Below are 25915 nucleotides of genomic sequence, written 5' to 3' on the forward strand. Positions count from 1 at the left end.
CATCGTGCGATCTCTCTTTCTGCCCTGCTGGCGGGTGGGCCCACGTCCATCTGCCGCCGCCCCAGCCACTGCAGGTGGGCCCCGTATCCGGGTTGCGCGCCAGGCTGGACCTGGAAGCAGCCGCGGCCGATTCGCTTCCAGAAACCTCAGGCCCCGACCGTCCGATGACGAGACAACGGTTCAGATCAACCCAGCCCGCAGCCAGCCTGTGCGTGGGCGGGCCCCACGACACATTCCCACGGCAACTGGACGAGACGGACGGACGCCGCCGGGTCCCACCCGAAGTGTCACGCGCCTCTCCCTCCCACCCCCACCCACCGGATGCGGTGACACGGAGGCATCCCGCACCGCAGTATTAAACGAGGCGAGGAAAAGAAAAGAAAAAAAAACCAAGCAACCCGTCCGCTCCGCTTCGCTCTCCGTCTCCGCCGCGTCGACTCACTCCAGCTGCTCCGGCGAGGAAGCCATGAGGGAGATCCTCCACATCCAGGGTGGGCAGTGCGGGAACCAGATCGGGGCCAAGTTCTGGGAGGTGATCTGCGACGAGCATGGCATCGACGCGACGGGGCGGTACGCGGGCGACTCCGACCTGCAGCTCGAGCGCATCAACGTCTACTACAACGAGGCCAGCGGCGGCCGCTACGTGCCCCGCGCCGTGCTGATGGACCTCGAGCCCGGGACCATGGACTCCGTGCGCTCCGGCCCCTACGGCCAGATCTTCCGCCCCGACAACTTCGTCTTCGGGCAGTCCGGCGCCGGCAACAACTGGGCTAAGGGCCACTACACCGAGGGCGCCGAGCTCATCGACTCCGTGCTCGACGTCGTCCGCAAGGAGGCCGAGAACTGCGACTGCTTACAGGGTACTCCTATATCATATCATCTCATTTCCATTCCGTGTGAATGCTACTTTTTTTTTGTTAGATCTGAGAGAATTTGCATCAGGGAGTTAGATATAATCGGATCCGGGGTTGTAGTGGTGGAACTGCGATTAACATGGTCACAATTTCGAATCTAGACATACTTCTTTTCCCCCTAATTCATAGTTTTCTGTTGGGTATAACTGTGTATCTGCCGAATCGAACTGCTAACCATTGTGAATCATCTCTAAAAATACGCTGATGTTCCGTGTCATTTGTTGTTTAGTATGATAATTGGTCAGTGTTAACTGAAATATGTTCTAATGGCCTAATTTGCACAGATACTATTATGTCATTATGTGGCCTATTTTTCATGTCTTGGTAGGGAAATGCCTGTCAGAATGTTGAACTCCGCACGATGCTGGATCAATTTCTTTTGTATATGAGCTGTCCTAGTGTCATCAAGCTTGAATGCTTGATCAGCATCAATTGTTGGTGGAATGGATATTTTATTACTGCAGCTATTCTTGGTTTACATTAAACTTTTCTCTGCACCTGTGTCATAGCTGGAGTGGATTCTTTAGTCAGCACATCACGAAATGGTGCCCTTGTCTTTCATGATTTATAATGAAGCCATAACTTTTTTCGCTTTGGTTATCCCTATGACTTATTATTTTTGTATAGGTATAATATTTCATATGATAGACCCATATAAAATGTTTCTTATATTTTTAGTCGATGACAAGTTCATCAGCTAATAAAGAATGGTAGCATAATGTGTCAAAAATTGTCCTAGCTTATATATTATCTTAATTGTTGGAACATGATCAGTTGCTCATGAACCCTTGCTTTGCGGAACACATGGTGATATCTAAACTTCTAGTTCATTGAATTTTGAGTGTTGCACTGTTGCCACTTTGATTGAACCCAAGGCTATTTCTTACATATGTGTGTTTGTAAGTACATTTGCACCCTCATCATCGCTTATGCTTATTAGCCAAAATTTAAATTTTCAACCTTAAATTTGGAATTGATTTTGAGTTTTTTCATCGTAGTTTATTTTTCAGCCTTGCTTTTAGATTGCTAAGAACACATATATGAAAGTTCTATTCACAAATTATTTTTCGTTTTCAAATATGCTGTTAGCATTTATGACTAAGAGCATGGTCTTATTTTGTTTACTTACAGGATTCCAAGTTTGCCATTCATTAGGAGGAGGCACTGGATCTGGCATGGGCACCCTTCTTATTTCTAAGATTAGGGAGGAATACCCTGATAGAATGATGTTGACATTTTCTGTCTTCCCATCACCAAAGGTCTCAGATACTGTTGTGGAGCCTTACAATGCTACACTTTCTGTTCACCAACTTGTTGAAAATGCTGATGAATGTATGGTGCTTGACAATGAAGCCCTGTATGACATATGCTTCCGCACACTAAAGCTTGCCACCCCGACCTGTAAGTTAGCCTTCTCTTATTGTTTAGTTTGCCACGATAGTGCTAAATTTTCATGTAGAAATTAATGTTCCACTGGAAGTGGGCACTGATAGCTTGGTTCTGACAATGCAGTTGGTGACCTCAATCATCTTATCTCTGCAACCATGAGTGGTGTTACATGCTGCCTGAGGTTCCCTGGTCAGCTCAACTCAGATCTGCGCAAACTTGCTGTGAATCTCATCCCTTTTCCTCGTCTCCACTTCTTCATGGTTGGCTTTGCACCACTGACTTCACGTGGATCACAGCAGTACCGTGCTCTCACTGTTCCTGAGCTAACTCAGCAGATGTGGGATGCAAAGAACATGATGTGTGCTGCTGACCCTCGCCATGGCCGCTACCTCACAGCTTCTGCCATGTTCCGTGGGAAGATGAGCACCAAGGAAGTTGATGAGCAGATGCTCAATGTTCAGAACAAGAACTCCTCATACTTTGTTGAGTGGATTCCCAACAACGTCAAATCCAGTGTCTGTGACATCCCACCCAGGGGGCTGAAGATGGCAGCGACTTTCATCGGGAACTCCACCTCCATCCAAGAGATGTTCCGCAGGGTAAGCGAGCAGTTCACAGCTATGTTTAGGAGGAAGGCTTTCTTGCACTGGTACACAGGCGAGGGAATGGACGAGATGGAGTTCACCGAGGCAGAGAGCAACATGAATGATCTTGTCGCTGAATACCAACAGTACCAAGACGCCACAGCCGACGAGGAGTACGAAGATGAGGAGGGGGAAGTGGAAGCTGAGGCGGAATAGCATTGAGCCCCGTTGTCGTTTACAGGTCCTTCGCTAAGGTTGTTTGCCCGTGAGTTTTGTGTCTTTGTGATGCTGTGCTTTTTTTTTTCTTCTGACGTGCACGATGGATGGATGGCTGGGTGAGGTTGCATTTGTGCCGCAGTCCCGTTTTGTTCCGCGTCGTTGGTGGTCAGTATAGCTGATGGCTTGAAACCGTTGAGTGCTCTCCTTGAGCTAATCAATCACCTGTAAGTTCTGACAAGTATTGGTAGTGGTTTTCTCTTTGTGAAGCTTCTGTTTACTTTCTTACTATCCCGTATTTCTTCTGTACATTACAGTATTACTTTGCCTAGCTGAGATGTTTGAGAGATCAGTCGGGACAACGCAACCACTTTGTGTCAGAGACTTTATTTCTAGCCTTTATTTTTTATTGCATCAGAGTTTAGTAGTGTAGCAGTAAAAAAACTAATTCTCTGGTTTTCGTGTCCAACATTTCACCCTCCGTTTTATTTGAAATTTTTTTATAAATTAGAAAAAAAATTTAGTCACATGTAAAGTGCTATTCATGATTTATCATCTAATAAAAATATCAATCGAAAAAAATTTAAATAAGACGAATAGTCAAAAATCGTATGTAAAAAATGAAAAATTGGTTTATTTTGGGACGGATGGAGTAGGGGACAAATGCGATTTATGATTTTATATCAATTTGTGTGAGGTAAGCTAAAAGTGAATTTATTATTATTATTTTAGGACGGATTCATCGATATATAGGATATATAGGGCTCCTTCGTATGAGAGTGCTAAGCAGTCTAATTAGTTCACGCACACAAAAAAAACCATTAGTATATAATTAATTAAGGATTAACTATTAAAAACTTAAAAAATGGAGTACTATGATTTTTTTAAAACAATTTTTTAGCAAAAAAAACATACCGTTCGAAAAACGTGCATAAAAAAAAGTTAAGCGTGGGAGTAAAAAAAAAATTATATTGAACAGTGTCTTGCGGACGAGCCCATAACTAGATAGTCTTGTCTGTCGTTCGCTGCCATTGAACTATTGGAGTCATATGTCAACCTGCTGCAACCGTGAGTCGTTCGTGCGCTGCGGACGCACTGCGCATAGCAGCGCCGTGCCAGTTTCAGATCAGATCTGTCCTACTGCAGCGGCCGGTCAAATCGAAAGCACATGCAACACGGATCCACCCAGAATCGAGATACATGTTTAGGCTGGTTATAAACCTCAACGAATTATCAACAGACCCCAAAAATGTTTTTTTTTGAACTTTTATATGTGTTGAAACATAAAATACGATAAAAGAAAATCCAAAACTAAGTTTTAAAATTTTGAATGCTGCGCATTATTTATAAACTGAAAGGCAAATGGTGGCCAATCGCCTTGTTCCCCGTTGCAATGATAAAATTCGGCAAAAATTCTCATGTATCCAAGAATGTCCCAAACGAAAGCGTCATCAGTTCATCATCACCCGTTCCAGCACTACCTGAAACTTCAAAATTTAAAACAACAATGCTATATGCACGATGATTTTTTTACAATGTTCGATGCTTACACGATGAAATGTTCCTATTTTAATTGGGCTCTATGTTCTATATGTGTACTCCACGCCGTTATATTTGATTACACCAAGATCGAAAGAAAAAAAATATATGTGTAGTATTTTCCAATTTAAAACCTTTGTGCACTGATGCATTGCTGCTCCGTGACCATGAGCACAACAAGCCTTTTGTTTTCTTGCGAGATGGCAGTAACATGTGTGGTGCTCTGCTCTGCTTGCTGGATTACTACTGTTCATTACAACTACAGTATCTCATGGCACACTGATTCACTCACAGCACACAGTACAGCCAGTCGCCAAGCTGGCAGGGCCGGGCCCACCACCCCGCGCGTCTCGCGCGGGTCTATTTGAGAGAGCCGGAGGGGTTAGCGGGGGCGACAGTTGTAGATGCACCCCTGGAAAGACCGCCTATTCGCGATCCCCTCCACCGCCCGCAAAATCTCCAGAGGAGTTTTTACGGAAAAGCCCTCGGATTTTCTCTCTTTATTTTTTTCCTCCTCCGCTCCCCCGCTCCTCGCGTCGTCGTCGTCGTCCTCCGATTCCTCCCTTCCCTTCGCTCTGCTCGTCCCGTCCGGGGAGGGGGCGGGAGAGGGACGCCGCCGCCGCCACCGCCACCATTGGCGCTGCTTCTGAGGTACGCGTGGGGCCTACCCCGATCCTCCTCGTTCTCGTTCTCTCTCTCTCTCGCGCGTGCGCATCTGGTGCGTTTTTTGGGGGTGTGGTGTTCGGCGTCGTTCTTGATGGCATCGTTGCTTCGGTTCCTGCCAGGAATGGCCGCATTGCTTTGTCTAGTTTTGTAGCGCCGGGATGCTAGTGGGGTTTAGGGATCTTGTGGATTGTTGACCACCCAATTGCGATTTGGAGATCGGGTCGTTCTTGGGGGAGGGGAAACAAATTAGAAATGATTGGATCTAGGGCGAGATTTTTGTGGCTGCATTGGTCGTGGCGACGTGGTTCTAGCCGGATTCGTGTGGACGGTAGAAAGGCAATCGTGTACGAGGGCACTAGTTCTTGCCAAATTCGCGTGAACGATCGTCGTGCCTGTTAGTGGAGTCACGTGTGTTTGATTCTCCAGTCAGAGAAACGATGGCGACTTAGCGTGGGGGCAGTGCAAAAGGTGGTGATTATGATATCCTCTTTAGTAATTACTAGGGTTAGTGTTTAATAGCATGCCATGGCTGCCAGCGTTGGTAGGGTTTGTATTCGTGGTACAGTTAGTGCTGAGCTTTTAGATCTTGTCTCTGGATTGCGGTTGTTCAGTTGTGAATATATTGATGTGTGACTCTATCTATGATGCAGACATTGGGGAAGATGGTTGTCCAGGAGTTCACCGTTGATCTGAACGAGCCTCTTGTTTTCCAGGTTTCAATTGCACATATTATTTCTTGCAGCTTTTGTCCATGAGAATCTTACTGTTGGCATGTTCACCTTTCGAGCTTCATGTTCATAGATCTATGAGTTTCTGACCACAAGGTCAGTTGCGAAAAATGTTAGGTTGTGATTTTGTATGCAATGCCATGTAGCTGTAAAATTCTGGTTTCCTAAATAAAACTAGTTCAGTTGCTTAACAACTTGGGAGTAACTTTTGTTTGTGACGTGAATTTCATTGATGAAGGTTGGCCATCTCGAGGAACGTTATCAGGAATGGGTTCATCAGCCTATCGTGAGCAAGGAAGGTCCACGCTTTTTCGGAAATAATGTATTGGAGGTAATATGCACTTCCATTGTCATTGAGGATTTTAGAAACTGAGCTGTCATAACAGAACTTTTCGTGTCCAGTTCTTGACGCGCACAAAGTGGTGGGCTGTGCCAACCATATGGCTGCCTGTCGTCTGCTGGCTGCTGGTGAAATCTATTCGGATGGGTCATTCTATTCAGGAAGTAGCTCTAATGGCCTTATTTGGAGTATTCATTTGGACATTAATTGAGTATACTTTGCACCGCTTCCTATTCCACATCGACACCAAAACCTATTGGTTAGAAATTATCAACCTTGTGTGTGTTATTCCGTTGAGCCTTTTCTTTCTTCTTAGCAAGTGGCTGCTGATGCAATATTGCAGGGCAAACACAGCACATTACCTTCTTCATGGATGCCATCATAAGCATCCTATGGACTCACTCAGACTTGTATTCCCCCCTACCGCAACAGCAATTTTGTGTGTGCCGGTACTTCCCTTAACCCAATGTACTTCCCTTTACTCCATTTGAATCAAAGTGGTTAACGGCTTTCCATTTTGCAGTTCTGGAAGCTGGTAGCGTTCTTCGCAACTCCAACTACAACTCCTGCACTATTTGGTGGTGGCCTATTGGGATATGTGATGTATGACTGCACTCACTACTACTTGCACCATGGACAACCATCCAAAGACCCAGCAAAAAATCTCAAGGTGACAACTTAGTGCCACTTATAAAGCTACAAATTATCTAGCTGTTCCAACCAAAGTCCCATGAGGCTTGTATTCCTCACAACTTTGGCTCGTTTATGCAGCGGTATCACCTCAACCACCACTTCAGAGTCCAGGACAAAGGCTTTGGCATTACCTCATCACTCTGGGATTATGTTTTCGGGACATTGCCTCCGTCGAAGACCACTGGGAAGAACAACTGAGTCACTGACAAAAATCTATTCTTTGCATGAGAAATTTTAGAGGATATGTAATATATTAAGGCTAGGCACAACTGCTTGTTTTGTCTTTCTGGGACAACAGGTTCACATGTCCATTCAGTTCGAATTCCTGTGGTTTACGGATGACTGTTTGATGTGTGTGAAGACATTTCATTGCCTTGACATCCAATGTTCTGAATTCAGATGACGTGGTTATTCTTGATGTGATCCACATGCCATGTTAGGATCAGCTGTTCTATTGGATTGTCTAATTACAAAATTGTCTGTCTTTTCTTAGGGTTTTTTTTCCTCAATCATCGAGAGAATCAGATACTCCCAGATGCGAGATGCCGGTTTCTGGGTCACTGTCATGCCTTTCATTAGTTGTCTGGCAACTACTTTCTCGCCGTTCCAAAATATAAGACCTCGTTTGACCTAAAATGTATATGAGGTTGCCAAGATGGCAAGACTTGAATTTTCGAACTTAAATTTGAAATTGTTTTTGAGTTCAACATTGGTGTTTAAGTCATCAATAATACAAACATAAAAAATTTAACCACAGATTTTCATTATTTCCCTAGTACACTGCTCAATACACTTTATGTATTCACAAAAGTTACAAATGAAGCATTATTTTGCAGGAACAAGCATCCTGGCTAGCCTTACAGATTTATTTATAAAGTTACGAATGAAGCATTATTTTGCAGGAACAAGCATCCTGGCTAGCCTTACAGATTTATTTATACAGGCGAGCTTGCAAGGTGCTCGATAACAGCTTGGGCAACAGCTACGACAAACATATAGCTGGCAGCCTGGCAGGCATGAAGTGGTTTGACATTTCTATAACTCATAAATGCCCTTTTCTTATGCAACCTGCTAGTGCCAATTCTGACTTTTGAGTCATGAAAATATCAGACAATTAAAATATGGAAATATTAGACAAATATAAACTAGCAGATCGCACATGAAATACGGACGAGACCCAGTTCGGCTATCAATGAGTCTTTGGTTATCACCATATGCTCCAGCTCTCATCCGCAATAATTTTGTCCACGATAATTTCAGATCTACAGACAGTTGGGGCATTGGACGCACATGGGAAGTTGGGAACCATCTATACTTCAGTTCAGATGCCTCTGTTTCCCAGAATAAAGACATCACAAACAGCAAACGTTGCAACAGTACCCAATAATCAATCAGATATTGGAAGGCAAGTCTCAGTAAATCTCGCCTGTTCAATATGAAATGTACACTTAGAAAAAAAAAATGAAACTACAAAATTCTGTCCTTGGAACATGACACAAACAAATAGAAACACATTGGCAGACACATGCGATGGTGTAATAGCCCATCTAATCTTTCGAATTTTCAAGAGCGGATCATACGGGGTGAATTTTTAGGTCGCCTTCTCTTCCCATTATTTCGAATTTTTGGCTTTTCAGTCACCAATGCATACATTTTGACCGCAAATAGTTCCTTTGGAAGGTCGCTCTGGTCCTGTTATAATTGCAACAGAAGATGATTTACGTGAAAAATGCGATGTTTGTAATTGAGAATTGAAATTTTATAACATGCATACCTTAATACTGAGGGTATATAAACCACATTTTTTAAATAGCTCCTTGAAGTACGCATCAGATCTAGTGATACTGTTGTCTTCCTTGTCCAAAACAAACCCTGACAGCACAGTACATATTAATTCCCGAATAAGTATGATGTTAAATTTCTTTCAAAGAAACAGTGACTCACCATTTCTTGCAATATTCTCCTTCAGGACAAAAAATCCATTGGGTTTGAGACCAATCTGGAAGTAACATTAGCAATCTAAATTTAGTTAGAATGCGCTTAATCTTAGCTTGATTTTATCACTACTACAAAGTGCAGAAAGATGGATATTGATAGTTTTCATTTGATAACATTAGAAATAGGCTGAAAATAAAGACTCCAGGTTCAAAAGCACTACTTGGCATAGATTTATAATGAAGTATTGGCATCCAACTAGCAGTACACTCTCACAGAGGAAATATAGCAGCACAACAGACATAATTACCAAGGTAGAAGTGGCAGCAGCATCAAGATCAACTGGACATGTATTTGCAGATATTATATAATAAACAACTTTGTATTCAAGCACAAGAAGTTTATCTGAAAGCCTTTTTATCCAAGGGGAAAAAGAGATCATCTTCCTTCTCCTTTAAAAATAATGGTATAATGCTCTAGCATAGTAACATGTTCTTCTAACAGTCAAGCACGGACGAATATTTCAACACAAACATAAACAAATCACCACAATAAAATCTACATAATAGATGAGTGAAATGCAGCACCTTTGCACGGTTAAAAAAGGAAATAAAGTCATCATCAGGAAGTTGCCCTATGCACCACTGGATCCATATTACATCATATCTTCCTTCATCAGGAGTGAAATCCTGAAGCAACAAACGAATGCTATTATAAGAAACAGAGTGGCAAACAGCAAAAAAATATATCAAACTTTAATTAACACGTATCTAACGAAGTGCTAAAACCAACCTGAAGCGGTACACAATAAAAGTTAGCAGCCTTGTGCATATCTTCCCCTACTTCCATACATTCAGCAAGATTTTCCCGTGCCGCTTCTAGAAAATGGGATACTGGCTCAACAAGATCAACCTGAGTACCCAGTTTCAGTTTAAAACGAACCACTGGAAGATACAAACAGAGCACACTAAAACTAATTATAAATATTACAGGAAAGAATCAATGCTAGAGTTATGCCACAATAGAGAAAAACAAGGAAATGCATCCGTTCTTACCAATATATCATCATGTGGGTAAATCAACATAAGTTGCCTGAAGGGAAGACAAGTCTACATGGTCTAAAGAGTATCATGGCACTGATAACCATGCAGGCATCCATGATAATTCAACCTAAAAACTTGTGAGAGAAAAGATTGCACGGTGGCATACCTCATTGAAGTGCCTAAGAAGAAAATTCTTCGTAACCCTTCCAATGCCCGAGCCGCAATCTGCCATGAATTCAGACATTAACCAAATGATCAAAGTAAATCGCAAGACGCAAGGAGCACGCGATAATTCCATAGCTTTAGCACTGCGAACAGATACGAAATCTTCCACTCTTTCACAGAAGCGAACTCACCGAGGGCGACGAGATGCCGCTTCGCGTTGCCGAATCGCTCGGCGAGGAGAGGGCGGAGGAAGGCGTCGCTGCCCTTGACGTCAGCGTCGTTCACGCATCCATACCCTCCCAGGACCCCCTCGGTTGAAGCCTCCACGCCCTAGTACACCAAATCAAGCAAACTTGTAGCCGAATTCGCCGCGAGGAACAACTCATTTGGGTTGGCACGGGAGGGGTTTAGGGTTTAGGGAGGAACTAGGGTGAGCGCTCTTTACTTGCCAGTAGGCGATTGCCTTGGAGTACCACTCCTTCCTCTTCCCGTCGCCGCCTGCCTCCTCGCCGGCGTCCCCGACGCTCCCGGCGGCGGGGCCCGGAGCGGGTTCAGCTTCCACGGCGGAGACCGCGGCAGCGTCCGGGGCGCCGATCTCACGCGCCCACATCTCAGTGGCGCTGGAGAATTGCCGGCCTTCGGAATCGAAGCCGCGGGAGTCCATCTCTCCGGCGGCGGCGGCGGCGGCGGCGGCGGCTCTCGCGCGAGCCGGAGAAGCTCAGGAAGGAAGAAAGGTTCCAAATATCAATTTTCAGTTTTTGCAGGGGCCTTTTGGCAATTTACACGCACGCCTACTTGGCTGCTAACCTTCACCCTATTTTCGGTAAATCCTAATAATAACATAGCATGAACATTTTAGATTTTTTTTCTTTTACTTCCTCCGTCTCATAAAAAACCAAATAAGTACAGAATGTAACACATACTAATACTACGAATCTAGACATATCTTTGTCCAGATATATTATACTAGGATATATACATCTAGCCTTAGGTTTATTTTTTTAAGGACGAAGAGAATATCTTTTTATACATATAAGACGCATAAATATTCTAATACACCTATACCTCTTTGAAATACAGCTCGAAAACATAAGAATAAGATATCATTTGCATCGAATATCAACAATAGCTGAAAACACATGAAAGTTGTAGGAAAATAGGAAAAGGCTAAGAATGCAATGCCATGTACTCATGACCACTGAATTTCAATTGAGAACACATGAGGAAAGTTCTAGCATTGTTGTTTGATTGACAGATGGGATTTTGGAGTCATGTGAGAAAGAAAACATGAGGTTGACCCTTATGGTTATTTTTCCTTCACAATTTATAGGATTGTTCAATATGTAGGAATTTTAAAGGAAATAATAGGATTTAATCGTTTTTCCTATAAGATTGAAATCCTCTAAACTTCCTATGTTTTTCCTACGAATCAAAATCAAAGGACGCTTAGAAAAAAGTTTGATAAATTTCTGATCTCACTAAAATGGTACAGTAATAAAGAACAAATATTTCACCTCGGGTGACCTCTTCAAGTATGCTGCGACTTAGTGGGCAAAGCAGTATCATCACATCGTCTTTTTTCTTATGGTGCCATGTTTATGTAACAAGGCCTTACCTAAACAACTGCTACGTCCGTGTCCGTTTCATAATATAAGATGCTTAACTTTTTTTTTAACGTTTGACGATTCATCTTATTTAAAATTTAGTACAAATATAAAAATGACAAGTCATACTTGAAGTTATTTTGATAATAATATCAAAAAGTAAGTCACAAGCAAAATAAATGATATTTTTATAATTTTTTAAATAAGATAAATGGTCAAACATTGCAAGCAAAAAAGTCAAACATTTTATGAAACAGAGGGAGTAAAAAAGAATCGCATCAAATTTCGTAGAAGTTCACAATGCTCAACTAACAGTATATAACGATACGTCGAATTATAACTAATAATTCGTTTAGAGCTTATCTCGAGTGATTTACAAATTACCAATGACGCCACAAAATTCGAATAACGCCGAGTACAGTTGATGTCTCAAGGACAAGATCCTCTGTTTCTATGCCTCGTGCAAAATTCGAGTATATGTATTGGATAACTTATTGCTACTATTGTTGAGTTGTGTTGTCAAACGTTGAATCGGAAGAGCATGACATCTCCTTCCTTCACGATGTAATCCTTCCCTTCCAACCTCAACTGCAGTGACAGAGATAACAAGAAGTGAACACGTTTACATGTGGTATATGCATCTCTAGCTTTGGCACTTGTTGCATAAAATTGCAATTTGCAAACGATTTTACCAGTCCCTTCTCCCTTGCTGCTCCAAGAGAACCAGCCGCGACAAAATCATCATAGGATACCTGACATATGGTAAAGTAACCAGTAACAAATTAGTAAAACTAGGAAGTGAGCGATATCCTATAGTCTACTAAAGTAGAAATTGCAAATGTTAACCCCATCGTGCCAATAACCAGAAATGTTAGTTAACTATGAATATAGAACTTACGGTTTCAGCTCTAATAAAGCCTTTCTGAAAGTCACTGTGAATAACTCCTGCTGCTTGAGGTGCAGTCATGCCTACAACACAATGTTGAAACTTATAGTGCCTAAAGTAATTGAAAAGCAAATGCCATGAAAACAGCATTGTGCAGAAGAATGAAACCTGCTAGAATAGTCCAAGCTTTTGTTTCCTGACACATGGGGGAAAAGTTGGAGTCAGATAGTAATCAAAAGCCAGGAAAAGTAGTTAATAGTACAAAAGATTCACCTTATCTCCAGTTGTGAAATAAGTTCTTAATCCCAAAAGGTCATATGTTGCCTTTACCAAATTTCCCAGTCCACTTTCAGTAACACCAAGGGACTTTAGATACTCGACTCTCTCTTCTAATGGCAGTTCAGCAAGTTCAGCCTCAACCTGATTTTTATTCCACATCTTTCTTTTAGTTTAGGATAGATAGGTAGCATTGCTCAATGTCTAAGGAAAAAGAAAAGCTCGGATGTGGATGTGTGTCACAAACCTGAGCTGATATTGTAACCATGCCAGATTCCAAGTCTGTGGCCAGTTTGGCCACCTCTTTGACATGAGGGTTGTTATCAGGTTCAGCAAGATCAGATTCAGTTACATTGGCAACATAAATGACAGGTTTCATAGTTAGCAAACAAAGGTGTTGGATAGCTTCTTTCTCATGGTCAGCCAAATCAACCGACCTAGCAGGTTTTCCATCCATAAGTACAGTCTGAATTTTTTCTAATCCTGTTCTCTCTGCTTGTTCCTGAGTAGTGAAAACTGTTGAAATATAGAATACCCATCAAATAAGTAAATAAGGAGATGAGTTTGTGCATCTTACCTTCACCTTTACTTGTTGGTCTTTAGTTTTGCTTTTCTTAAGCTTATCAAGTCTTTTCTCTATCTGCATTTGGAACACAATTGTCAGTGTCAACAGTTAAAGAAAGCCAGAATTAATTCTACACATGTTTTATTTTTCTCTACTTACAAAGCAATAAAGGATATAAGAGAATGTCTTTGAGAAAATACCTGTTCAAGATCACAAAATATAAGCTCCAGATTAATTACATCAATATCTGACTTGGGATCAACTTTCCCATTCACATGAACAATATCATCATCTTCAAAACATCGGACAACCTGGGAATCCAGTCAAAAGTCCTTAAAAACCGACAACTAATAGCCTATTATGCTTCCAAGGCATTAAGTATTCACGTTTTTTAACATCACAAAAAAGTTAAAAAAACTGACAACGAATTGCAGTGCCAAAAGAGATGGTAGTGAAAACTGTTGAAATTTAGAATAACCAGGTTTTTGAGAAGTCTAGAATATTTTCAACATAAATGACACCTTTAGTTGTCAGTTTTTTAGCAGCACGAAAAAGTTAAAATCAACGAATTGCAGTGCCAAAAGGAAAACAAAGTAACAGTCATTAGGTATTCACGTTTTGTATAGAAGCTTAGCTGGCTGGAAAAAAAGTCTAGCAGGTATGTCCGTATGTGGTACTTGATGAACATTGGAATAAGCCATGCCAAAAATGCAAAGTTGTTTCCAGAGCTTCACAATTATTTGATGTAAAAAACATTTATAAAGGTTATACGAAGCTAACCTGAAGTATGGAATCAACCTCACGGATGTTGGAAAGAAATTGATTTCCTAGTCCCTGGTGTATCATGGCATATAAACTAGTCAGGACTCAGAAACAACATCAACTAGTCATGCACATTAACACCCTAACATAAGATGAAGACATCAATGAAATCAGCACCTCTCCTTTGCTTGCTCCCTTGACGAGACCAGCAATGTCAACAAGCTCTATGGATGTTGGGATCGTCTGCTGAGACTTGCTTAGTTTTGAGAGCACATGCAACCGAGCATCTGGAATAGCCACAACGCCAACGTTTGGGTTTATGGTGCAGAAGGGAAAGTTTGCAGCTTGTGCCTTCCCATTTTCAACCTGATAACATCGAGAAAATGATTTGTGTTATGGTGTAACACAGAATAGCAAGTAGTAGTACATTGTTGCGAGGAATGGCATTTTCCCCTGTAATATGTCAGTTGCATTTCTCCAAGCAAAACATCCAAAACTTCTCATCAAACAAACATCACTTCTGCAAGAACACTCCTAACTAAGTCAAGCATCCTAACTATGTCAAATGATGGAGAATTTCGTCTCTGTGGCAAAGTATCAAACAGTTGGTATGCGTGACGATGACGCTGCACACACACACAAATCATCGACACAACCAATGCTTGAATTGAGAAGAGCTCCTCAAAATCAGAAACAAGCAAGGTCACCGTCTTTCTCTTCGTGTTGCTTCGATCTAAAACAAGTTCATAACAACACGAATCCTTCGGAAGAAGCAGAGGAAGACACAGAGCGGGCTCGGTTCCTTACAATGGCATTGAAGAGGGTGGACTTGCCGACGTTGGGCAGGCCGACGATGCCGGCGCGGAGGCTCATGCTAATCCGCGCGTTGCGGGCGGACGCGAACCGCCGTGTCCCTGCAACACCTCCGCTCCGGCTCCGGCGCCAGCGCAGGAGGAGCGCCGAGGACGCGCACGAGGAAGGCAAAGTGGTCGTCGGCGTCATAGTGGGGGTCCGCGTGAACCCGGAGAACGCGGAGCCGAGTGCGCGGCGAGACATCGTCGCCCCGCTCGTCGGCGGCGCGGCGGCGCGCGGCGGGAAGCTGTACGGCTCTAGATAGAGAGAGACGAAGCGGGAGGAGGAGGAGAGAGATAGATAGATGAGATGGCACGTGAGCCGCTCGTGACGTCGCGTGCTTGAAACACAGAAGCGTGGGAGAAGAGGAAGAGAAGCGGAGGCTCGGATCAAACCCGGCCGAGGCGAGCGAAGCCGCCGCCGCCTCGCCGCCTCGGGCTCGTCGGCGGTTGGTTGCCATGCGCTTCCCGCAGCGTCGCCTCCTCATCGGCCGCTGGGTCAAGCTGACGCCGCCGCCGCCACGGCTATTATGCTGCCCTCGCGCCACCTGCTCCACCACGGCCGCCGCCTCCCCGGACCGCCTCCTCGCCGTCCTCCGCGGCTGCGTCTCCCCGTCGCACCTCTCGCTCGGCTTGCAGGCGCACGCGCGCGCCGTCACCTCGGGGCTGCATGCCACCGACCCGGCGCTCCAGACCCGCCTCATCGGCATGTACGTCCTCGCGCGCCGCTTCCGCGACGCCGTCGCAGTCTTCTCCTCGCTGCCGCCGGGAGCCGCCGCGTACGCGCTCCCGTGGAACTGGCTCATCCGCGGGCTCACAATGGCGGGCGACTACCGCTCCGCGCTCCTCTTCTACCTTAAGATGTGGGCGCACCCCTCCGCGCCGCTCCCGGACAGCCACACCTTCCCCTACGTCGTTAAGTCTTGCGCGGCGCTTGGGGCGATCTCTCTCGGCCGCCTCGTGCACCGCACCGCGCGGGCGCTCGGGCTCGACGGCGACATGTTCGTCGGGAGTGCGCTGATCAAAATGTACGCCAATGGCGGCCTCCTCTGGGACGCGCGGCAGGTGTTCGACGGAATGGCGGAGCGGGATTGTGTCCTGTGGAATGTGATGATGGACGGGTATGTGAAAGCCGGAAATGTGGCGGGTGCAGTGGAGCTGTTCTGTGACATGAGGGAGAGTGGTTGCAAACTCAATTTTGCAACCTTGGCATGCTTTCTATCTGTTTCTGCCACAGAGGGTGATTTGTTCTCTGGGGTGCAGCTCCATACACTTGCTGTGAAGTGTGGATTAGAATATGAGGTGGCGGTGGCGAACACATTGGTGTCTATGTATGCCAAATGCAAATGCCTGGATGATGCCTGGAAGTTGTTTGCCGTGATGCCACAGGACGACTTGGTAACCTGGAATGGGATGATATCTGGTTGCGTGCAAAACGGGCTTATTGATGAGGCGTTGCTGTTGTTCCGTAATATGCAGAAGAGCGGAATTCGACCAGATCCAGTTACACTGGTGAGCTTGCTACCAGCTTTGACTGACTTGAATGGTTTCAAGCAGGGGAAGGAGATACATGGTTACATTGTTGGAAACTGTGTGCCCATGGATATCTTCTTGGTTAGTGCTTTGGCGGATATCTATTTTAAGAGCAGAGCTGTGAAGATGGCCCAGAACGTGTATGATTCCGCTAAAGTCATTGATGTGGTTATTGGCAGCACTGTGATTTCTGGATATGTTCTAAATGGGATGAGTCAAGAGGCAGTGAAAATGTTCCGATATTTGTTGGAACAGGGTATCAAACCAAATGCTGTTGTGATTGCTAGCATGTTGCCGGCCTGTGCTAGCATGGCAGCCATGAAGCTTGGTCAGGAGCTCCATAGTTATGCTCTAAAAAATGCATATGAAGGAAGGTTTTATGTGGAGAGTGCACTAATGGACATGTATGCTAAGTGTGGTAGGCTTGACCTGAGCCATTATATTTTCTCTAAGATATCTGCTAAGGACGAAGTGACATGGAACTCAATGATTTCAAGCTTTGCACAAAATGGGGAACCAGAAGAAGCTCTTAGCCTTTTCCGTGAAATGTGTATGAAAGGAGTAAAGTACAGTAGTGTGACAATATCTTCTGTGCTGTCAGCATGTGCAAGCTTGCCAGCTATATATTATGGAAAGGAGATCCATGGTGTCATCATAAAGGGACCCATAAGAGCAGACTTGTTTGCTGAGAGCGCTCTTATAGATATGTATGGAAAATGTGGTAACTTAGAATTGGCTCATCGTGTTTTCGAGTCCATGCCTGAGAAAAATGAAGTATCATGGAATAGCATAATTTCTTCCTATGGGGCTTACGGCCTTGTCAAAGAGTCAGTAAGTTTACTACGCCATATGCAAGAGGAGGGATTCAAGGCTGATCATGTAACGTTTCTCTCTTTGATTTCTGCTTGTGCTCATGCTGGACAAGTTCAAGAAGGATTGCGGCTTTTCCGATGCATGACTCAGGAATATCAGATTGCACCTCGAATGGAACACTTTGCTTGCATGGTTGATTTATATAGTCGGGCTGGGATGTTGGATAAAGCTATGCAATTGATTGTTGAAATGCCTTTCAAAGCAGATGCTGGTATTTGGGGTGCTCTTCTCCATGCTTGCCGTATGCATCGCAATGTTGAGCTTGCAGAGATTGCTTCACAAGAATTATTCAAGCTGGATCCTCATAATTCTGGTTATTATGTCCTCATGTCAAATATCAATGCGGTTGCTGGACGATGGGATGGTGTGTCAAAAGTGAGAAGGTTAATGAATGATACGAAAGTACAGAAGATACCTGGTTACAGCTGGGTAGATTTAAATAACACCAGCCATTTATTTGTTGCAGCAGATAAAAGCCACCCTGAATCTGAAGACATTTACATGTCCTTGAAGAGTCTTCTTCTAGAATTAAGAGAGGAAGGCTACATTCCCATGCCGGATTTATGTTGTCCCATGCACAACAACAGCATGCAGCAGGTTCATCAATGATAACACTGCAAGTTGTTTGATTCATTGTGCACCTTGATGCTTTCAAACATTTTGAAGTGCTGTGTCAAAAATGGTTAAACATGTTTTGAAGATATTACGTTCTACATCTACATACTAACCAGTCTGTTGAAAAGCTATCAGTGCTTTGATAGCATCATTGTCCTACCATATTGTTTATCCATTAAGAGCATGCAACATTGTACAGTAGGGTCATTTGCACAATTGAAGTAGGTAATCTATCGCTGATTAACATGACTTACCTTAGCATTCTTTACAGACTAGCTAAATGAGAATGACATTCTTGAACCTCATTACATATAGAAAACCCCTATGCTATCATGTATTTTCTGTGAGAAAAATATCAAAAAGCTATTTCCATCTGATTTATTAGTGTCCTTACATTGCCTGGTTTCTGGAATTTTTTTACTTTGTTGTTTTTTATGTGTTCCTTAACGCATAGTTTCTAGAGTTAAGAGTCATTGCAATGTTTTTATCTTCTTGGCTTCTTGCAGGTCATGGAAACTTGATTGCGATATTTACAACACTGTGATCTGATATTCTGCTCATAATTAATTGAGAACTTATTGTGGCATTATCGTTCAAACTTTTGTCTGTGACTAAATGATCTTATGCAGTTCAATTCAACATTCTCATCTGAAGAAGTGGTGGCCTGGTGGGTTGACTTACTTTGCTTTTACATTATATTCAGCATTCTGTCACTAATTTCTAGTTTTTGAACTTTTACCTATCTCGTCTGTCAAACTTTTTAGATGTAACAGGAAATATTCAGACAAAAATAAAGTTTGCCCCCTTGAATATGAACCGGCTCCTCTGCATGATTCAAATATTTTTCTACTGTGCAACAATATGGTTGACTTTTTTTCCTTTACCAAATCCATTTAATCTGCTAATTATGAGTTCATGACTACTTCAGTTTTGCTTGTTTAGCATATGGACCTTTCAATCCAAACTGAAACAATGCAAACTTCGCCCTTATATTTCGACCTCCGCTTATGCTTATAAGCCAAGATTTGTATTTTTAACCTTAAATTTGGGGGTTCACTGAAATTTATTTTCCAGCATTGTCTTTTAGATCGCTAAAAATATTTATATAATTTTTTTATGCACAAATTATTTTTTATTTGCAAATTAGATATGTATGAGACCTAGAATTAGTACAAAGTCCAAATTGGGTGCAGCTACACCTAGGCTTAGTTAAATTTATAGAAGCTGTATGTTGCTCTTGATGTGAGCCCCTGAAATATTTCTTTTAAGTGTGATCCTGCATAGATATATCTGGGAATAATATACCGCGCTGCCTGAATTGAAAGTTACTCTCGTTTGCCACAGTATTTTTTTCATGCGATTTCTTGGTTCTGTTGTGTGCGTTCTTGTGCCACTATGGCCCTATTGAATATTTTTCTCGTGCATAATCAAACTGAACACTATTTCCTGCAGTATGAAAGGGTCATGAAAAACACAGGAAATCTTGTCAAGATCATGTTGACATCAAAGCTTGGCAAATTGGCATGTACCATCATTTTCCTAGCACTTGTTTTATTGAATAAGGATTTGCAGCGTGCAGTGCAAATATGGAATTTTCACATCAATATTCAGTCATCTTTCGAACTGATCAAAAGGTAATTCTATCGGTTGTACCCACATGTATACCTTATTAGTAAATCTTCCTACCTCTGTTTCGTAATGTAAGATGTTTGACTTTTTGATTTTAACGTTTGACCATTCGTCTTATTTAAAAATTTAGTATAAATATAAAAAATGACAAGTCGTGTTTAAAGTTTTTTTATAATAAAGTAAGTCACAAGCAAAATAAATGATATTTCTATAATTTTTTGAATAAGACAAATCGTTAAACATTACAACTAAAAAAGTCAAACATCTTACATTATGAAACGGTTACATTATGAAACGGAGGAAGTACAATTTTGGAATGATCATTATATGTCTTTGTTTAAGTTACATGGCTTTGCAGGGTAACAGAGGATCCCTTGGTTACTAATTTTGATTTATATAATTAACTGAAATATCCTTTTTGTTAACATCTGAAAAGACTATTATATTGAAAAACATGTATATACACAAAAAAAAAACTGTACTTTTAGTGTTCCTGAATAATAGCGCCATGAAATATTGGTTAACTCAAAGGCCACGTCTTTTTCTTACTGTTGTCACTTTGTACCAAAGTACTCCATCCGGTTTTTTATTTGATGCTATATGACTTTAAGTTTCATAATTTGTCTTATTCAAAATTTTGTGCAAATATGCAAAATTATAAGTTATTCTTAAAGCTCTTTTAGTAATAAATCAAATTATAAAAAATAATTTTTATTATATGTTTTTTAATAAGACAAATGGTCAAACGTAAACCTAAGAGTCAATGGCATCCAATCAAAAAAATAGAGAGTATCATAACATGTCATATGAAGAACACTATTACTTGAAGTACATATACATCTAAAATTAGCCGATATTCTGATCAATAATCTGGACTGTAACAATTGCACCTCTCAACTCAAACTTAGCATAGTTTATCACACGGTTAATTTGTAAAACATAAACTATCGTATTTCTTTTTATTCCTGTTTCAGAGACTTCTTAACTCATATGCCATCGTCCAAAATCTTCAGATCTTTTGGAAGGTTTTCACGCTGTATGTGTGCAAGGCTCTGAGGATTTCTGATTGCATCCAGCATCCTGTCCAAGAATTCAATGAACTGACGATCTTCATGAGCAACCTGAGGATCTGAAAACCTATCGAAGTGATGCTGATCCTGCACGTTCCATTACAACCAGAAAGCTTCAATAAACAGAGCAACTCTCCACAACTTAGCAATAGATACATCATGGAGAAATCATATAGATGCATTATGCATACATCTTAAATCACAGGTATGTGCAACAACAAGGTTAGTGAACTACTATTTACCTCAAGTACTTCTATGGTGATTATGGTTACTAATTTAACACAATCTCAAAATTTATTTGACACTGTACATGAACATCATATCTCTACTTGTCTAAACCACAATCCTTTTCTTTAAAGCGAAAAACCAAATCACAAACCTTCAACTCCGTTACAGAAAAAAACTTGAAACTTGGACAGAGACCGAACCTTAATCGTGGTGTCGACTTGCCCACTCACGCTGCTGCAGAAGGATCGGTAGCTCGCCGGAGAAAGACGGGCGAGCCCCTCTCCTCCGCTGAACAGCTGCAGCCGGCGATGGCCGGTGAGGCGGCAGATCGCCTGGATTCTCCCGAGGACCAGCTCTGACGCCATGTTTGCCCAGGCAAGCGGTTCCCTTTGCTCCCCTCTTCTAGTTTTCTCCCACTCCAAGTCTACAAATTTCTCGAGGAATCGAACGGTAGTTTGTAGCAGTATTGGAGTACTACGCAAGGTATCGACGAGTCGTATAAGCTTCGCTGGCCTCTTTTATTAGACCGGCTGGGTTAGAATATTGACTCGATTCGGAGTCGTCTTTTTGACGGAACGTGTTTGGTTGGTCTCGTCGTTGATGACCAGGTAATCGCTTAGCCACAACGTGTCCGATCTTGATTTCTCCCCGTAGCTGTCTTTGTTGTTTACTCCTAGGTTTGCTTCCGGACACCTGGGATGCTCCCGACAGTGAGAAAATTACAGATTTGACAATCCAAACAACACGTTTCATAATTATAGGACACGAAACATCGTCTTCGTAAAAATAACCCTCAAAACGTTGGACATTTGATTCTCATGATATTAGAGGATAATCTAATCTAAATACATGTATTTACTTAGCAAACTACCTATCCTGCCCTTACACCGTATACGCTGTTTCATTGGTTCACGTACGCGTAGAGAGAACGTCTCCCAGCCGATCGCGTACGCCGAGAGAGAACCACGATCGTGAACTGTTTCATTGCTTCATGCATGGCGCCACAAAAATCAGCTACGTCAGCAGCGGCTTGCCGGCGACGTGCGCCTCCAGGTTGCCAAGAACCAGGTCGGCCATGGCCACGCGCGTCTCAGGCGTCGCGCTGCCGACGTGCGGCACCAGGACGACGTTGTCCAGCGTGAAGAGCGCCTCAGGCACGTTGGGCTCGTCCCCGAACACGTCCAGCCCGGCGCCGCCGAGCCGGCCGTCGGCGAGCGCCGCCACCATCTCCGGCTCGTCGACGTGCGGCCCCTCGGCGTTGGTGGAGAGAAGAGAACGATCTGCTTGGCGTCTCGGTGTTGGCTTTTCGGCATACGAAACAGTACGTGTATACGGTGTAAGGACAAAGTTTACTAAGTAAATACAAGTATTTAGATTAGATTATCCCTAATGTCATGAGAATCAAGAGTCTAATGTTTTGAGGGTTATTTTCACGAAGATAACATTTCGTGTCCTATAATTGCGAAACACGTTGTTTGGACGGTTAAATCTGCAATTTTCTCCCAGATAGTTTACCCCTATCTGATGCTCTGCCACGTCTCCCAGAATCAATAATTTACAACTCAGATGTTCTCTCTGTGCATTACTAGTGTGTTTCATCACGATCCTTGATTGCCAGTATGACTGGAAAGATAGAGCGTCAGCAGCAACAATTTGATCTACGAAAACGTGCACGCGTTTTGAAGCCTGGGAAGATGCTTGAGAAGAATATTCTGCCAATTGGCCATAGCCCATACATTTAGGGGTTTTTAGTTTGCAAAAACATCACATCAAACCTTTAAACATACATTTGAAGTATTAAATTTAGTCTAATTACAAAACAAATTTCAGATTCCGCCTGAAAACCGTGAGACGAATCTTTTGAGTCTAATTAATCCATCATTAGCACATGTTGGTTACTGTAGCACTTATAGCTAATCACGTCCTAATTAGACTCAAAAGATTCGTTTCACTATTTCCTCCATAACTGTGTAACTAGTTTTAATGTTTATATATATTTAATGCTTTATTTAGATGTCCAAAAATTCGATGTGATATTTTTGGGAAAAAAATTTGGGAACTAAACGGGGCCTTAATGGTCGCCGCCCAACTTCCTTTCATCTTTTTAGGGCCTATCCAAGCCACACTTCTTTTCATGTCTCGCATCCTCGTTCCGCTAATGCCTATAAGCCAAAATTTGAATTTTCAACCTTAAATTTAAAGTTGATTTTTGAGTTTTTTTTCATCACAGTTTGTTTTTTAGTTTTAGTTTTTAGATAGTTAAGAACAAGTATATAAAAGTTTTATTTATAAATTATTTTTCGTTTGCAAATATATCGTTTCCCTTATTCCTCTAATAAGCCAAAAGATAGGCACCAGCTACAAACTTTAAGTAGTAACTAGCACACCGGAAGACGCACCAATACCAAACATTGCTGTTTTAACAAGAAATAGAAAAAATCACGTGATTCTTTATTCTTCACAGTAACTGAAGATCTCCGGCTATATAAAATTCTCTGGTCGTGTGGTGGTTGTCACGAAACGAACGAGTCAGATGGTAAAAATAGAACTGCCACTCGCATGAACTCAGTGGCATTTTCGGCCTATTTGCCATAGATACTTCCGTAAAACTTGGTGAATTTGCAAGGTACTATGGTACCACCGATGACTTCTCATCCAATAACTGCACTTCCCCATCCAATGCAACGACTACATATGATCTGCAGGTAAAAGATTGAGATGTCTTAGATTATGTAGAGCACTGCATCTGCATAGCTTCATTACTTCAGTAAGTGGACATCAATGGTTGCTGCTCAGGCATATAGGAAATATTGCTTCTCCTAGGTCTAAACTGATCTAGTATTAGATTACACTATATAGAGTAATGTTAAATGAGAAATTTACGGAATGCTGGAAACTATCCCATGGTCCACAACACCAGCAATTTTCTCCAAGCTTTCTGCTACCTTACCTGCAAGGTGACAAGCCAAACTAGCTAAAAGTCCATTCAAGAAATGGCCACTGATCAAGTTGAATTCAGCTCCTTGAGTAAACAATATTCTAACTTAGCATACCAAGATCCAGGATGGGAGTTGTGAAGATAACATCGAGTACGTGATGGCCCTCCTTCGTAACCAATGGGAAGTCCCCTCCTAATGGATCAGCGGTTCCAATTGATGGCCGCCTCCATACCTTCATCAAGTTATCATGTGACGATGATCAATGATGGAAAGGTCTCAGATTCATGTCATCACAAATCCAGTGTTTGCTCAAACTTCAGAGTATGAAACATTACAAGTACATAACAAATATGTGAAGAGTTGCACCTCTGCGTCTCCTAGGAACAAGTCATCGATCTCTTCAGCAGTATCAATCCAATTTGCCTGAAATGATATGTTCTTGTATGAATGATCAATTGATCCTTGCAATTGCAGAAAACTGATCACTCCGGTACCAGAAGGCTTACACTTTTCACCAAGACTGGAATTGAACCTTCGATGCCTTTCACATATTTTTCATGGCCGATGATGAAGGCAAGTTTACCAGCTGATTTAACAATACTCTATGGTGGTATTTTCACATGACAATGTGGAAAGGAAAAGGGAACAGATATACAAAGGTTGTTTTGATTTTTAATGAGCAAATAAGGGTGCATAAATGGAAGCATCAAATTTCTGATGAGCTTTGGATACCTTCTCCTCCATGAAAGAAGGGTCTCCGCTCTCCGTTTTTCGACGGCCAATGACAGCGGTCAGTGTGTCCTCTTCAATTACATCAGCATCAGTGAAAGCAAAGTCAATCTATACGTCATTAAACACCGTTTCAACAGTTCAGCCACTTGCTCTTCTTACTTGTCAACGAGATTTACAATGGTGAAAGAAATCATCATACTTGGGTGCCTTCCTTGTAGCTGCTGACCTGTATTCCTGCTTTCTCTGCCTCAGTAGCACTGATCGTGGACCTGGCTGATCAACCCCAAGAATGGATTAGATGCAAATGACAAAGCATGTCATCCAAGAAATTCAGGTCAGAACTCAGAAGCTCAGGCAAGTAGAACAATTGAGTGAACCAAAGAATAGCTTCAGCAACCGGAACTTACGAGGGTATTCCCATGATGCCAGTCAGAGACCCTCGCCGGAGGCGAGTGCCGAGGTACTGGATTGCGAGGCCGGACGCCGGGCCGGAGCCAAGCCCGACCACCATGCCGCTCTCCACAAACCTGTCCACCTGAGGCCAGCCACCGAGCTCGTCAGAATATGCAAATCCATCAAGTATTCAATTGGCCACGAGCAGATGGATCAGCAGAGAATTCATCCCTCACCGTGAGCTTGGCAGCGTCGAAGAGGCCGACGACATCGGCGTCCGCGGCGGCCGACGAGCGGGCCACAGCACGCCTCCGGCTACGGCGGCGCACGGTGGCCGGTGCGACGTTGCCGATGCGGCGGAGGCGTGGGAGCCGTGCCGAAGAGCTCACGCTTGCCCCGGCAATGGCGTCCATGCTTGGTGCCTCAGTTTGCTGCAGAGTGAGCTCGACAGTTACATTCACGGATGGCGCAATGGATAAGGGATGCGCGAAACAGGTGCAACACCAGCCTTTTGTCTTTGTGTTACTCGGGCCTCATATATTTGGCTGTATCAGATGTTGGGTTGTGGTCTAAACACGTTCACAAATCGATATACCGATCACAATGGCTCAACACAATGTCAGTTTGGTTATGGCCTGTCTGTGACATGTGTTGGGTTATCTAAAAAGGTTCACGAATCGATGTACCGATCTCAATGTCAGTGCGTGTACTCTGTATTCTTTCTGTTACACGTTTCGATGTTAAACG

General features: G+C 42.8%; 7 protein-coding genes across 8 annotated transcripts; 3 read left to right on the top strand and 4 right to left on the bottom strand.

The window, feature by feature from the left end:
- The first annotated feature begins 340 nt into the window (after positions 1–340).
- LOC102720311 (tubulin beta-7 chain) lies at positions 341–3394 on the top strand. The gene is made up of 3 exons (XM_015835289.2): positions 341–860; positions 2046–2315; positions 2427–3394. The coding sequence occupies exons 1-3, from the start codon at positions 467–469 to the stop codon at positions 3101–3103; spliced, it is 1341 nt and encodes a 446-aa protein (XP_015690775.1). The 5' UTR covers positions 341–466; the 3' UTR covers positions 3104–3394.
- A 1668-nt stretch (positions 3395–5062) lies between these two features.
- LOC102720863 (dihydroceramide fatty acyl 2-hydroxylase FAH1-like) lies at positions 5063–7559 on the top strand. Of its 2 annotated transcripts, XM_015834752.2 has the most exons (7): positions 5063–5293; positions 5959–6021; positions 6275–6367; positions 6439–6635; positions 6720–6825; positions 6900–7046; positions 7148–7559. In XM_015834752.2, the coding sequence occupies exons 2-7, from the start codon at positions 5971–5973 to the stop codon at positions 7265–7267; spliced, it is 714 nt and encodes a 237-aa protein (XP_015690238.1). In that variant the 5' UTR covers positions 5063–5293; positions 5959–5970; the 3' UTR covers positions 7268–7559. The 2 variants fall into 2 exon arrangements, with proteins under 2 accessions (XP_015690238.1, XP_006650678.1); XM_006650615.2 differs by lacking the exon at positions 5063–5293 and having other exon boundaries at positions 5873–6021.
- Positions 7560–8274: 715 nt separating this feature from the next.
- LOC102721148 (alpha N-terminal protein methyltransferase 1) lies at positions 8275–10957 on the bottom strand. The gene is made up of 8 exons (XM_006650616.3): positions 10658–10957; positions 10404–10542; positions 10214–10272; positions 9797–9916; positions 9592–9693; positions 9014–9068; positions 8844–8941; positions 8275–8761 (listed from the first exon to the last, which is right to left on the bottom strand). Exons 1-8 carry the CDS (start codon positions 10874–10876, stop codon positions 8633–8635), a joined length of 921 nt encoding a protein of 306 aa, XP_006650679.1. The 5' UTR covers positions 10877–10957; the 3' UTR covers positions 8275–8632.
- A 1121-nt stretch (positions 10958–12078) lies between these two features.
- LOC102710197 (ribosome-binding ATPase YchF) lies at positions 12079–15628 on the bottom strand (the record flags this gene model as incomplete). Its single annotated transcript, XM_040522415.1, has 11 exons — positions 12079–12404; positions 12509–12568; positions 12715–12785; positions 12871–12898; positions 12976–13122; positions 13226–13480; positions 13556–13618; positions 13744–13854; positions 14324–14377; positions 14483–14671; positions 15113–15628. Coding segments are annotated over 11 exons (1563 nt in total), but the record flags the coding sequence as incomplete, so codon positions are not given.
- Positions 15629–15864: 236 nt separating this feature from the next.
- Positions 15865–18171, top strand: LOC102710484 (pentatricopeptide repeat-containing protein At4g21300). Its single transcript, XM_015834610.2, has one exon. It carries the CDS (start codon positions 15865–15867, stop codon positions 18169–18171), a length of 2307 nt encoding a protein of 768 aa, XP_015690096.2.
- Positions 18172–20577: 2406 nt separating this feature from the next.
- LOC102721434 lies at positions 20578–21643 on the bottom strand. Its single transcript, XM_006650617.3, has 2 exons — positions 21305–21643; positions 20578–20963 (listed from the first exon to the last, which is right to left on the bottom strand). The coding sequence occupies exons 1-2, from the start codon at positions 21467–21469 to the stop codon at positions 20793–20795; spliced, it is 336 nt and encodes a 111-aa protein (XP_006650680.1). The 5' UTR covers positions 21470–21643; the 3' UTR covers positions 20578–20792.
- A 1757-nt stretch (positions 21644–23400) lies between these two features.
- Positions 23401–25679, bottom strand: LOC102721718 (probable ribose-5-phosphate isomerase 4, chloroplastic). Its single transcript, XM_006650618.3, has 9 exons — positions 25405–25679; positions 25183–25310; positions 24975–25044; positions 24776–24883; positions 24550–24645; positions 24410–24466; positions 24158–24275; positions 23988–24054; positions 23401–23803 (listed from the first exon to the last, which is right to left on the bottom strand). The coding sequence occupies exons 1-9, from the start codon at positions 25579–25581 to the stop codon at positions 23734–23736; spliced, it is 891 nt and encodes a 296-aa protein (XP_006650681.1). The 5' UTR covers positions 25582–25679; the 3' UTR covers positions 23401–23733.
- Between the last annotated feature and the right edge of the window lie 236 nt (positions 25680–25915).

This window comes from Oryza brachyantha, chromosome 3 (genome assembly GCF_000231095.2).
Source record: "Oryza brachyantha chromosome 3, ObraRS2, whole genome shotgun sequence".
NCBI classification, from domain to species: domain Eukaryota; kingdom Viridiplantae; phylum Streptophyta; class Magnoliopsida; order Poales; family Poaceae; genus Oryza; species Oryza brachyantha.

Bases quoted from the DNA above. Each gene is read 5' to 3' on its own strand.
- LOC102721434 (XM_006650617.3), bottom strand. From the start codon at position 21,469: ATGGCGTCAGAGCTGGTCCTCGGGAGAATCCAGGCGATCTGCCGCCTC. The intron at 20,964-21,304 runs GTTCGGTCTCTG...TGGAACGTGCAG, and splicing joins AAGTCGACACCACGATTAAG to GATCAGCATCACTTCGATAG.
- LOC102720311 (XM_015835289.2), top strand. From the start codon at position 467: ATGAGGGAGATCCTCCACATCCAGGGTGGGCAGTGCGGGAACCAGATC. The intron at 861-2,045 runs GTACTCCTATAT...GTTTACTTACAG, and splicing joins GAACTGCGACTGCTTACAGG to GATTCCAAGTTTGCCATTCA. The intron at 2,316-2,426 runs GTAAGTTAGCCT...CTGACAATGCAG, and splicing joins AAAGCTTGCCACCCCGACCT to TTGGTGACCTCAATCATCTT.
- LOC102710484 (XM_015834610.2), top strand. From the start codon at position 15,865: ATGTACGTCCTCGCGCGCCGCTTCCGCGACGCCGTCGCAGTCTTCTCC.
- LOC102721148 (XM_006650616.3), bottom strand. From the start codon at position 10,876: ATGGACTCCCGCGGCTTCGATTCCGAAGGCCGGCAATTCTCCAGCGCC. The intron at 9,694-9,796 runs GTTGGTTTTAGC...TTGTTGCTTCAG, and splicing joins TTTATTGTGTACCGCTTCAG to GATTTCACTCCTGATGAAGG. The intron at 8,942-9,013 runs GTGAGTCACTGT...CTGTGCTGTCAG, and splicing joins GGAGAATATTGCAAGAAATG to GGTTTGTTTTGGACAAGGAA.
- LOC102720863 (XM_006650615.2), top strand. From the start codon at position 5,950: ATGATGCAGACATTGGGGAAGATGGTTGTCCAGGAGTTCACCGTTGAT. The intron at 6,022-6,274 runs GTTTCAATTGCA...TCATTGATGAAG, and splicing joins ACGAGCCTCTTGTTTTCCAG to GTTGGCCATCTCGAGGAACG. The intron at 6,636-6,719 runs GTTAGAAATTAT...GCAATATTGCAG, and splicing joins ATCGACACCAAAACCTATTG to GGCAAACACAGCACATTACC.
- LOC102721718 (XM_006650618.3), bottom strand. From the start codon at position 25,581: ATGGACGCCATTGCCGGGGCAAGCGTGAGCTCTTCGGCACGGCTCCCA. The intron at 24,467-24,549 runs GTAAGCCTTCTG...ATATCATTTCAG, and splicing joins TTCCAGTCTTGGTGAAAAGT to GCAAATTGGATTGATACTGC. The intron at 24,276-24,409 runs GTGCAACTCTTC...AACTTGATGAAG, and splicing joins TGTTCCTAGGAGACGCAGAG to GTATGGAGGCGGCCATCAAT.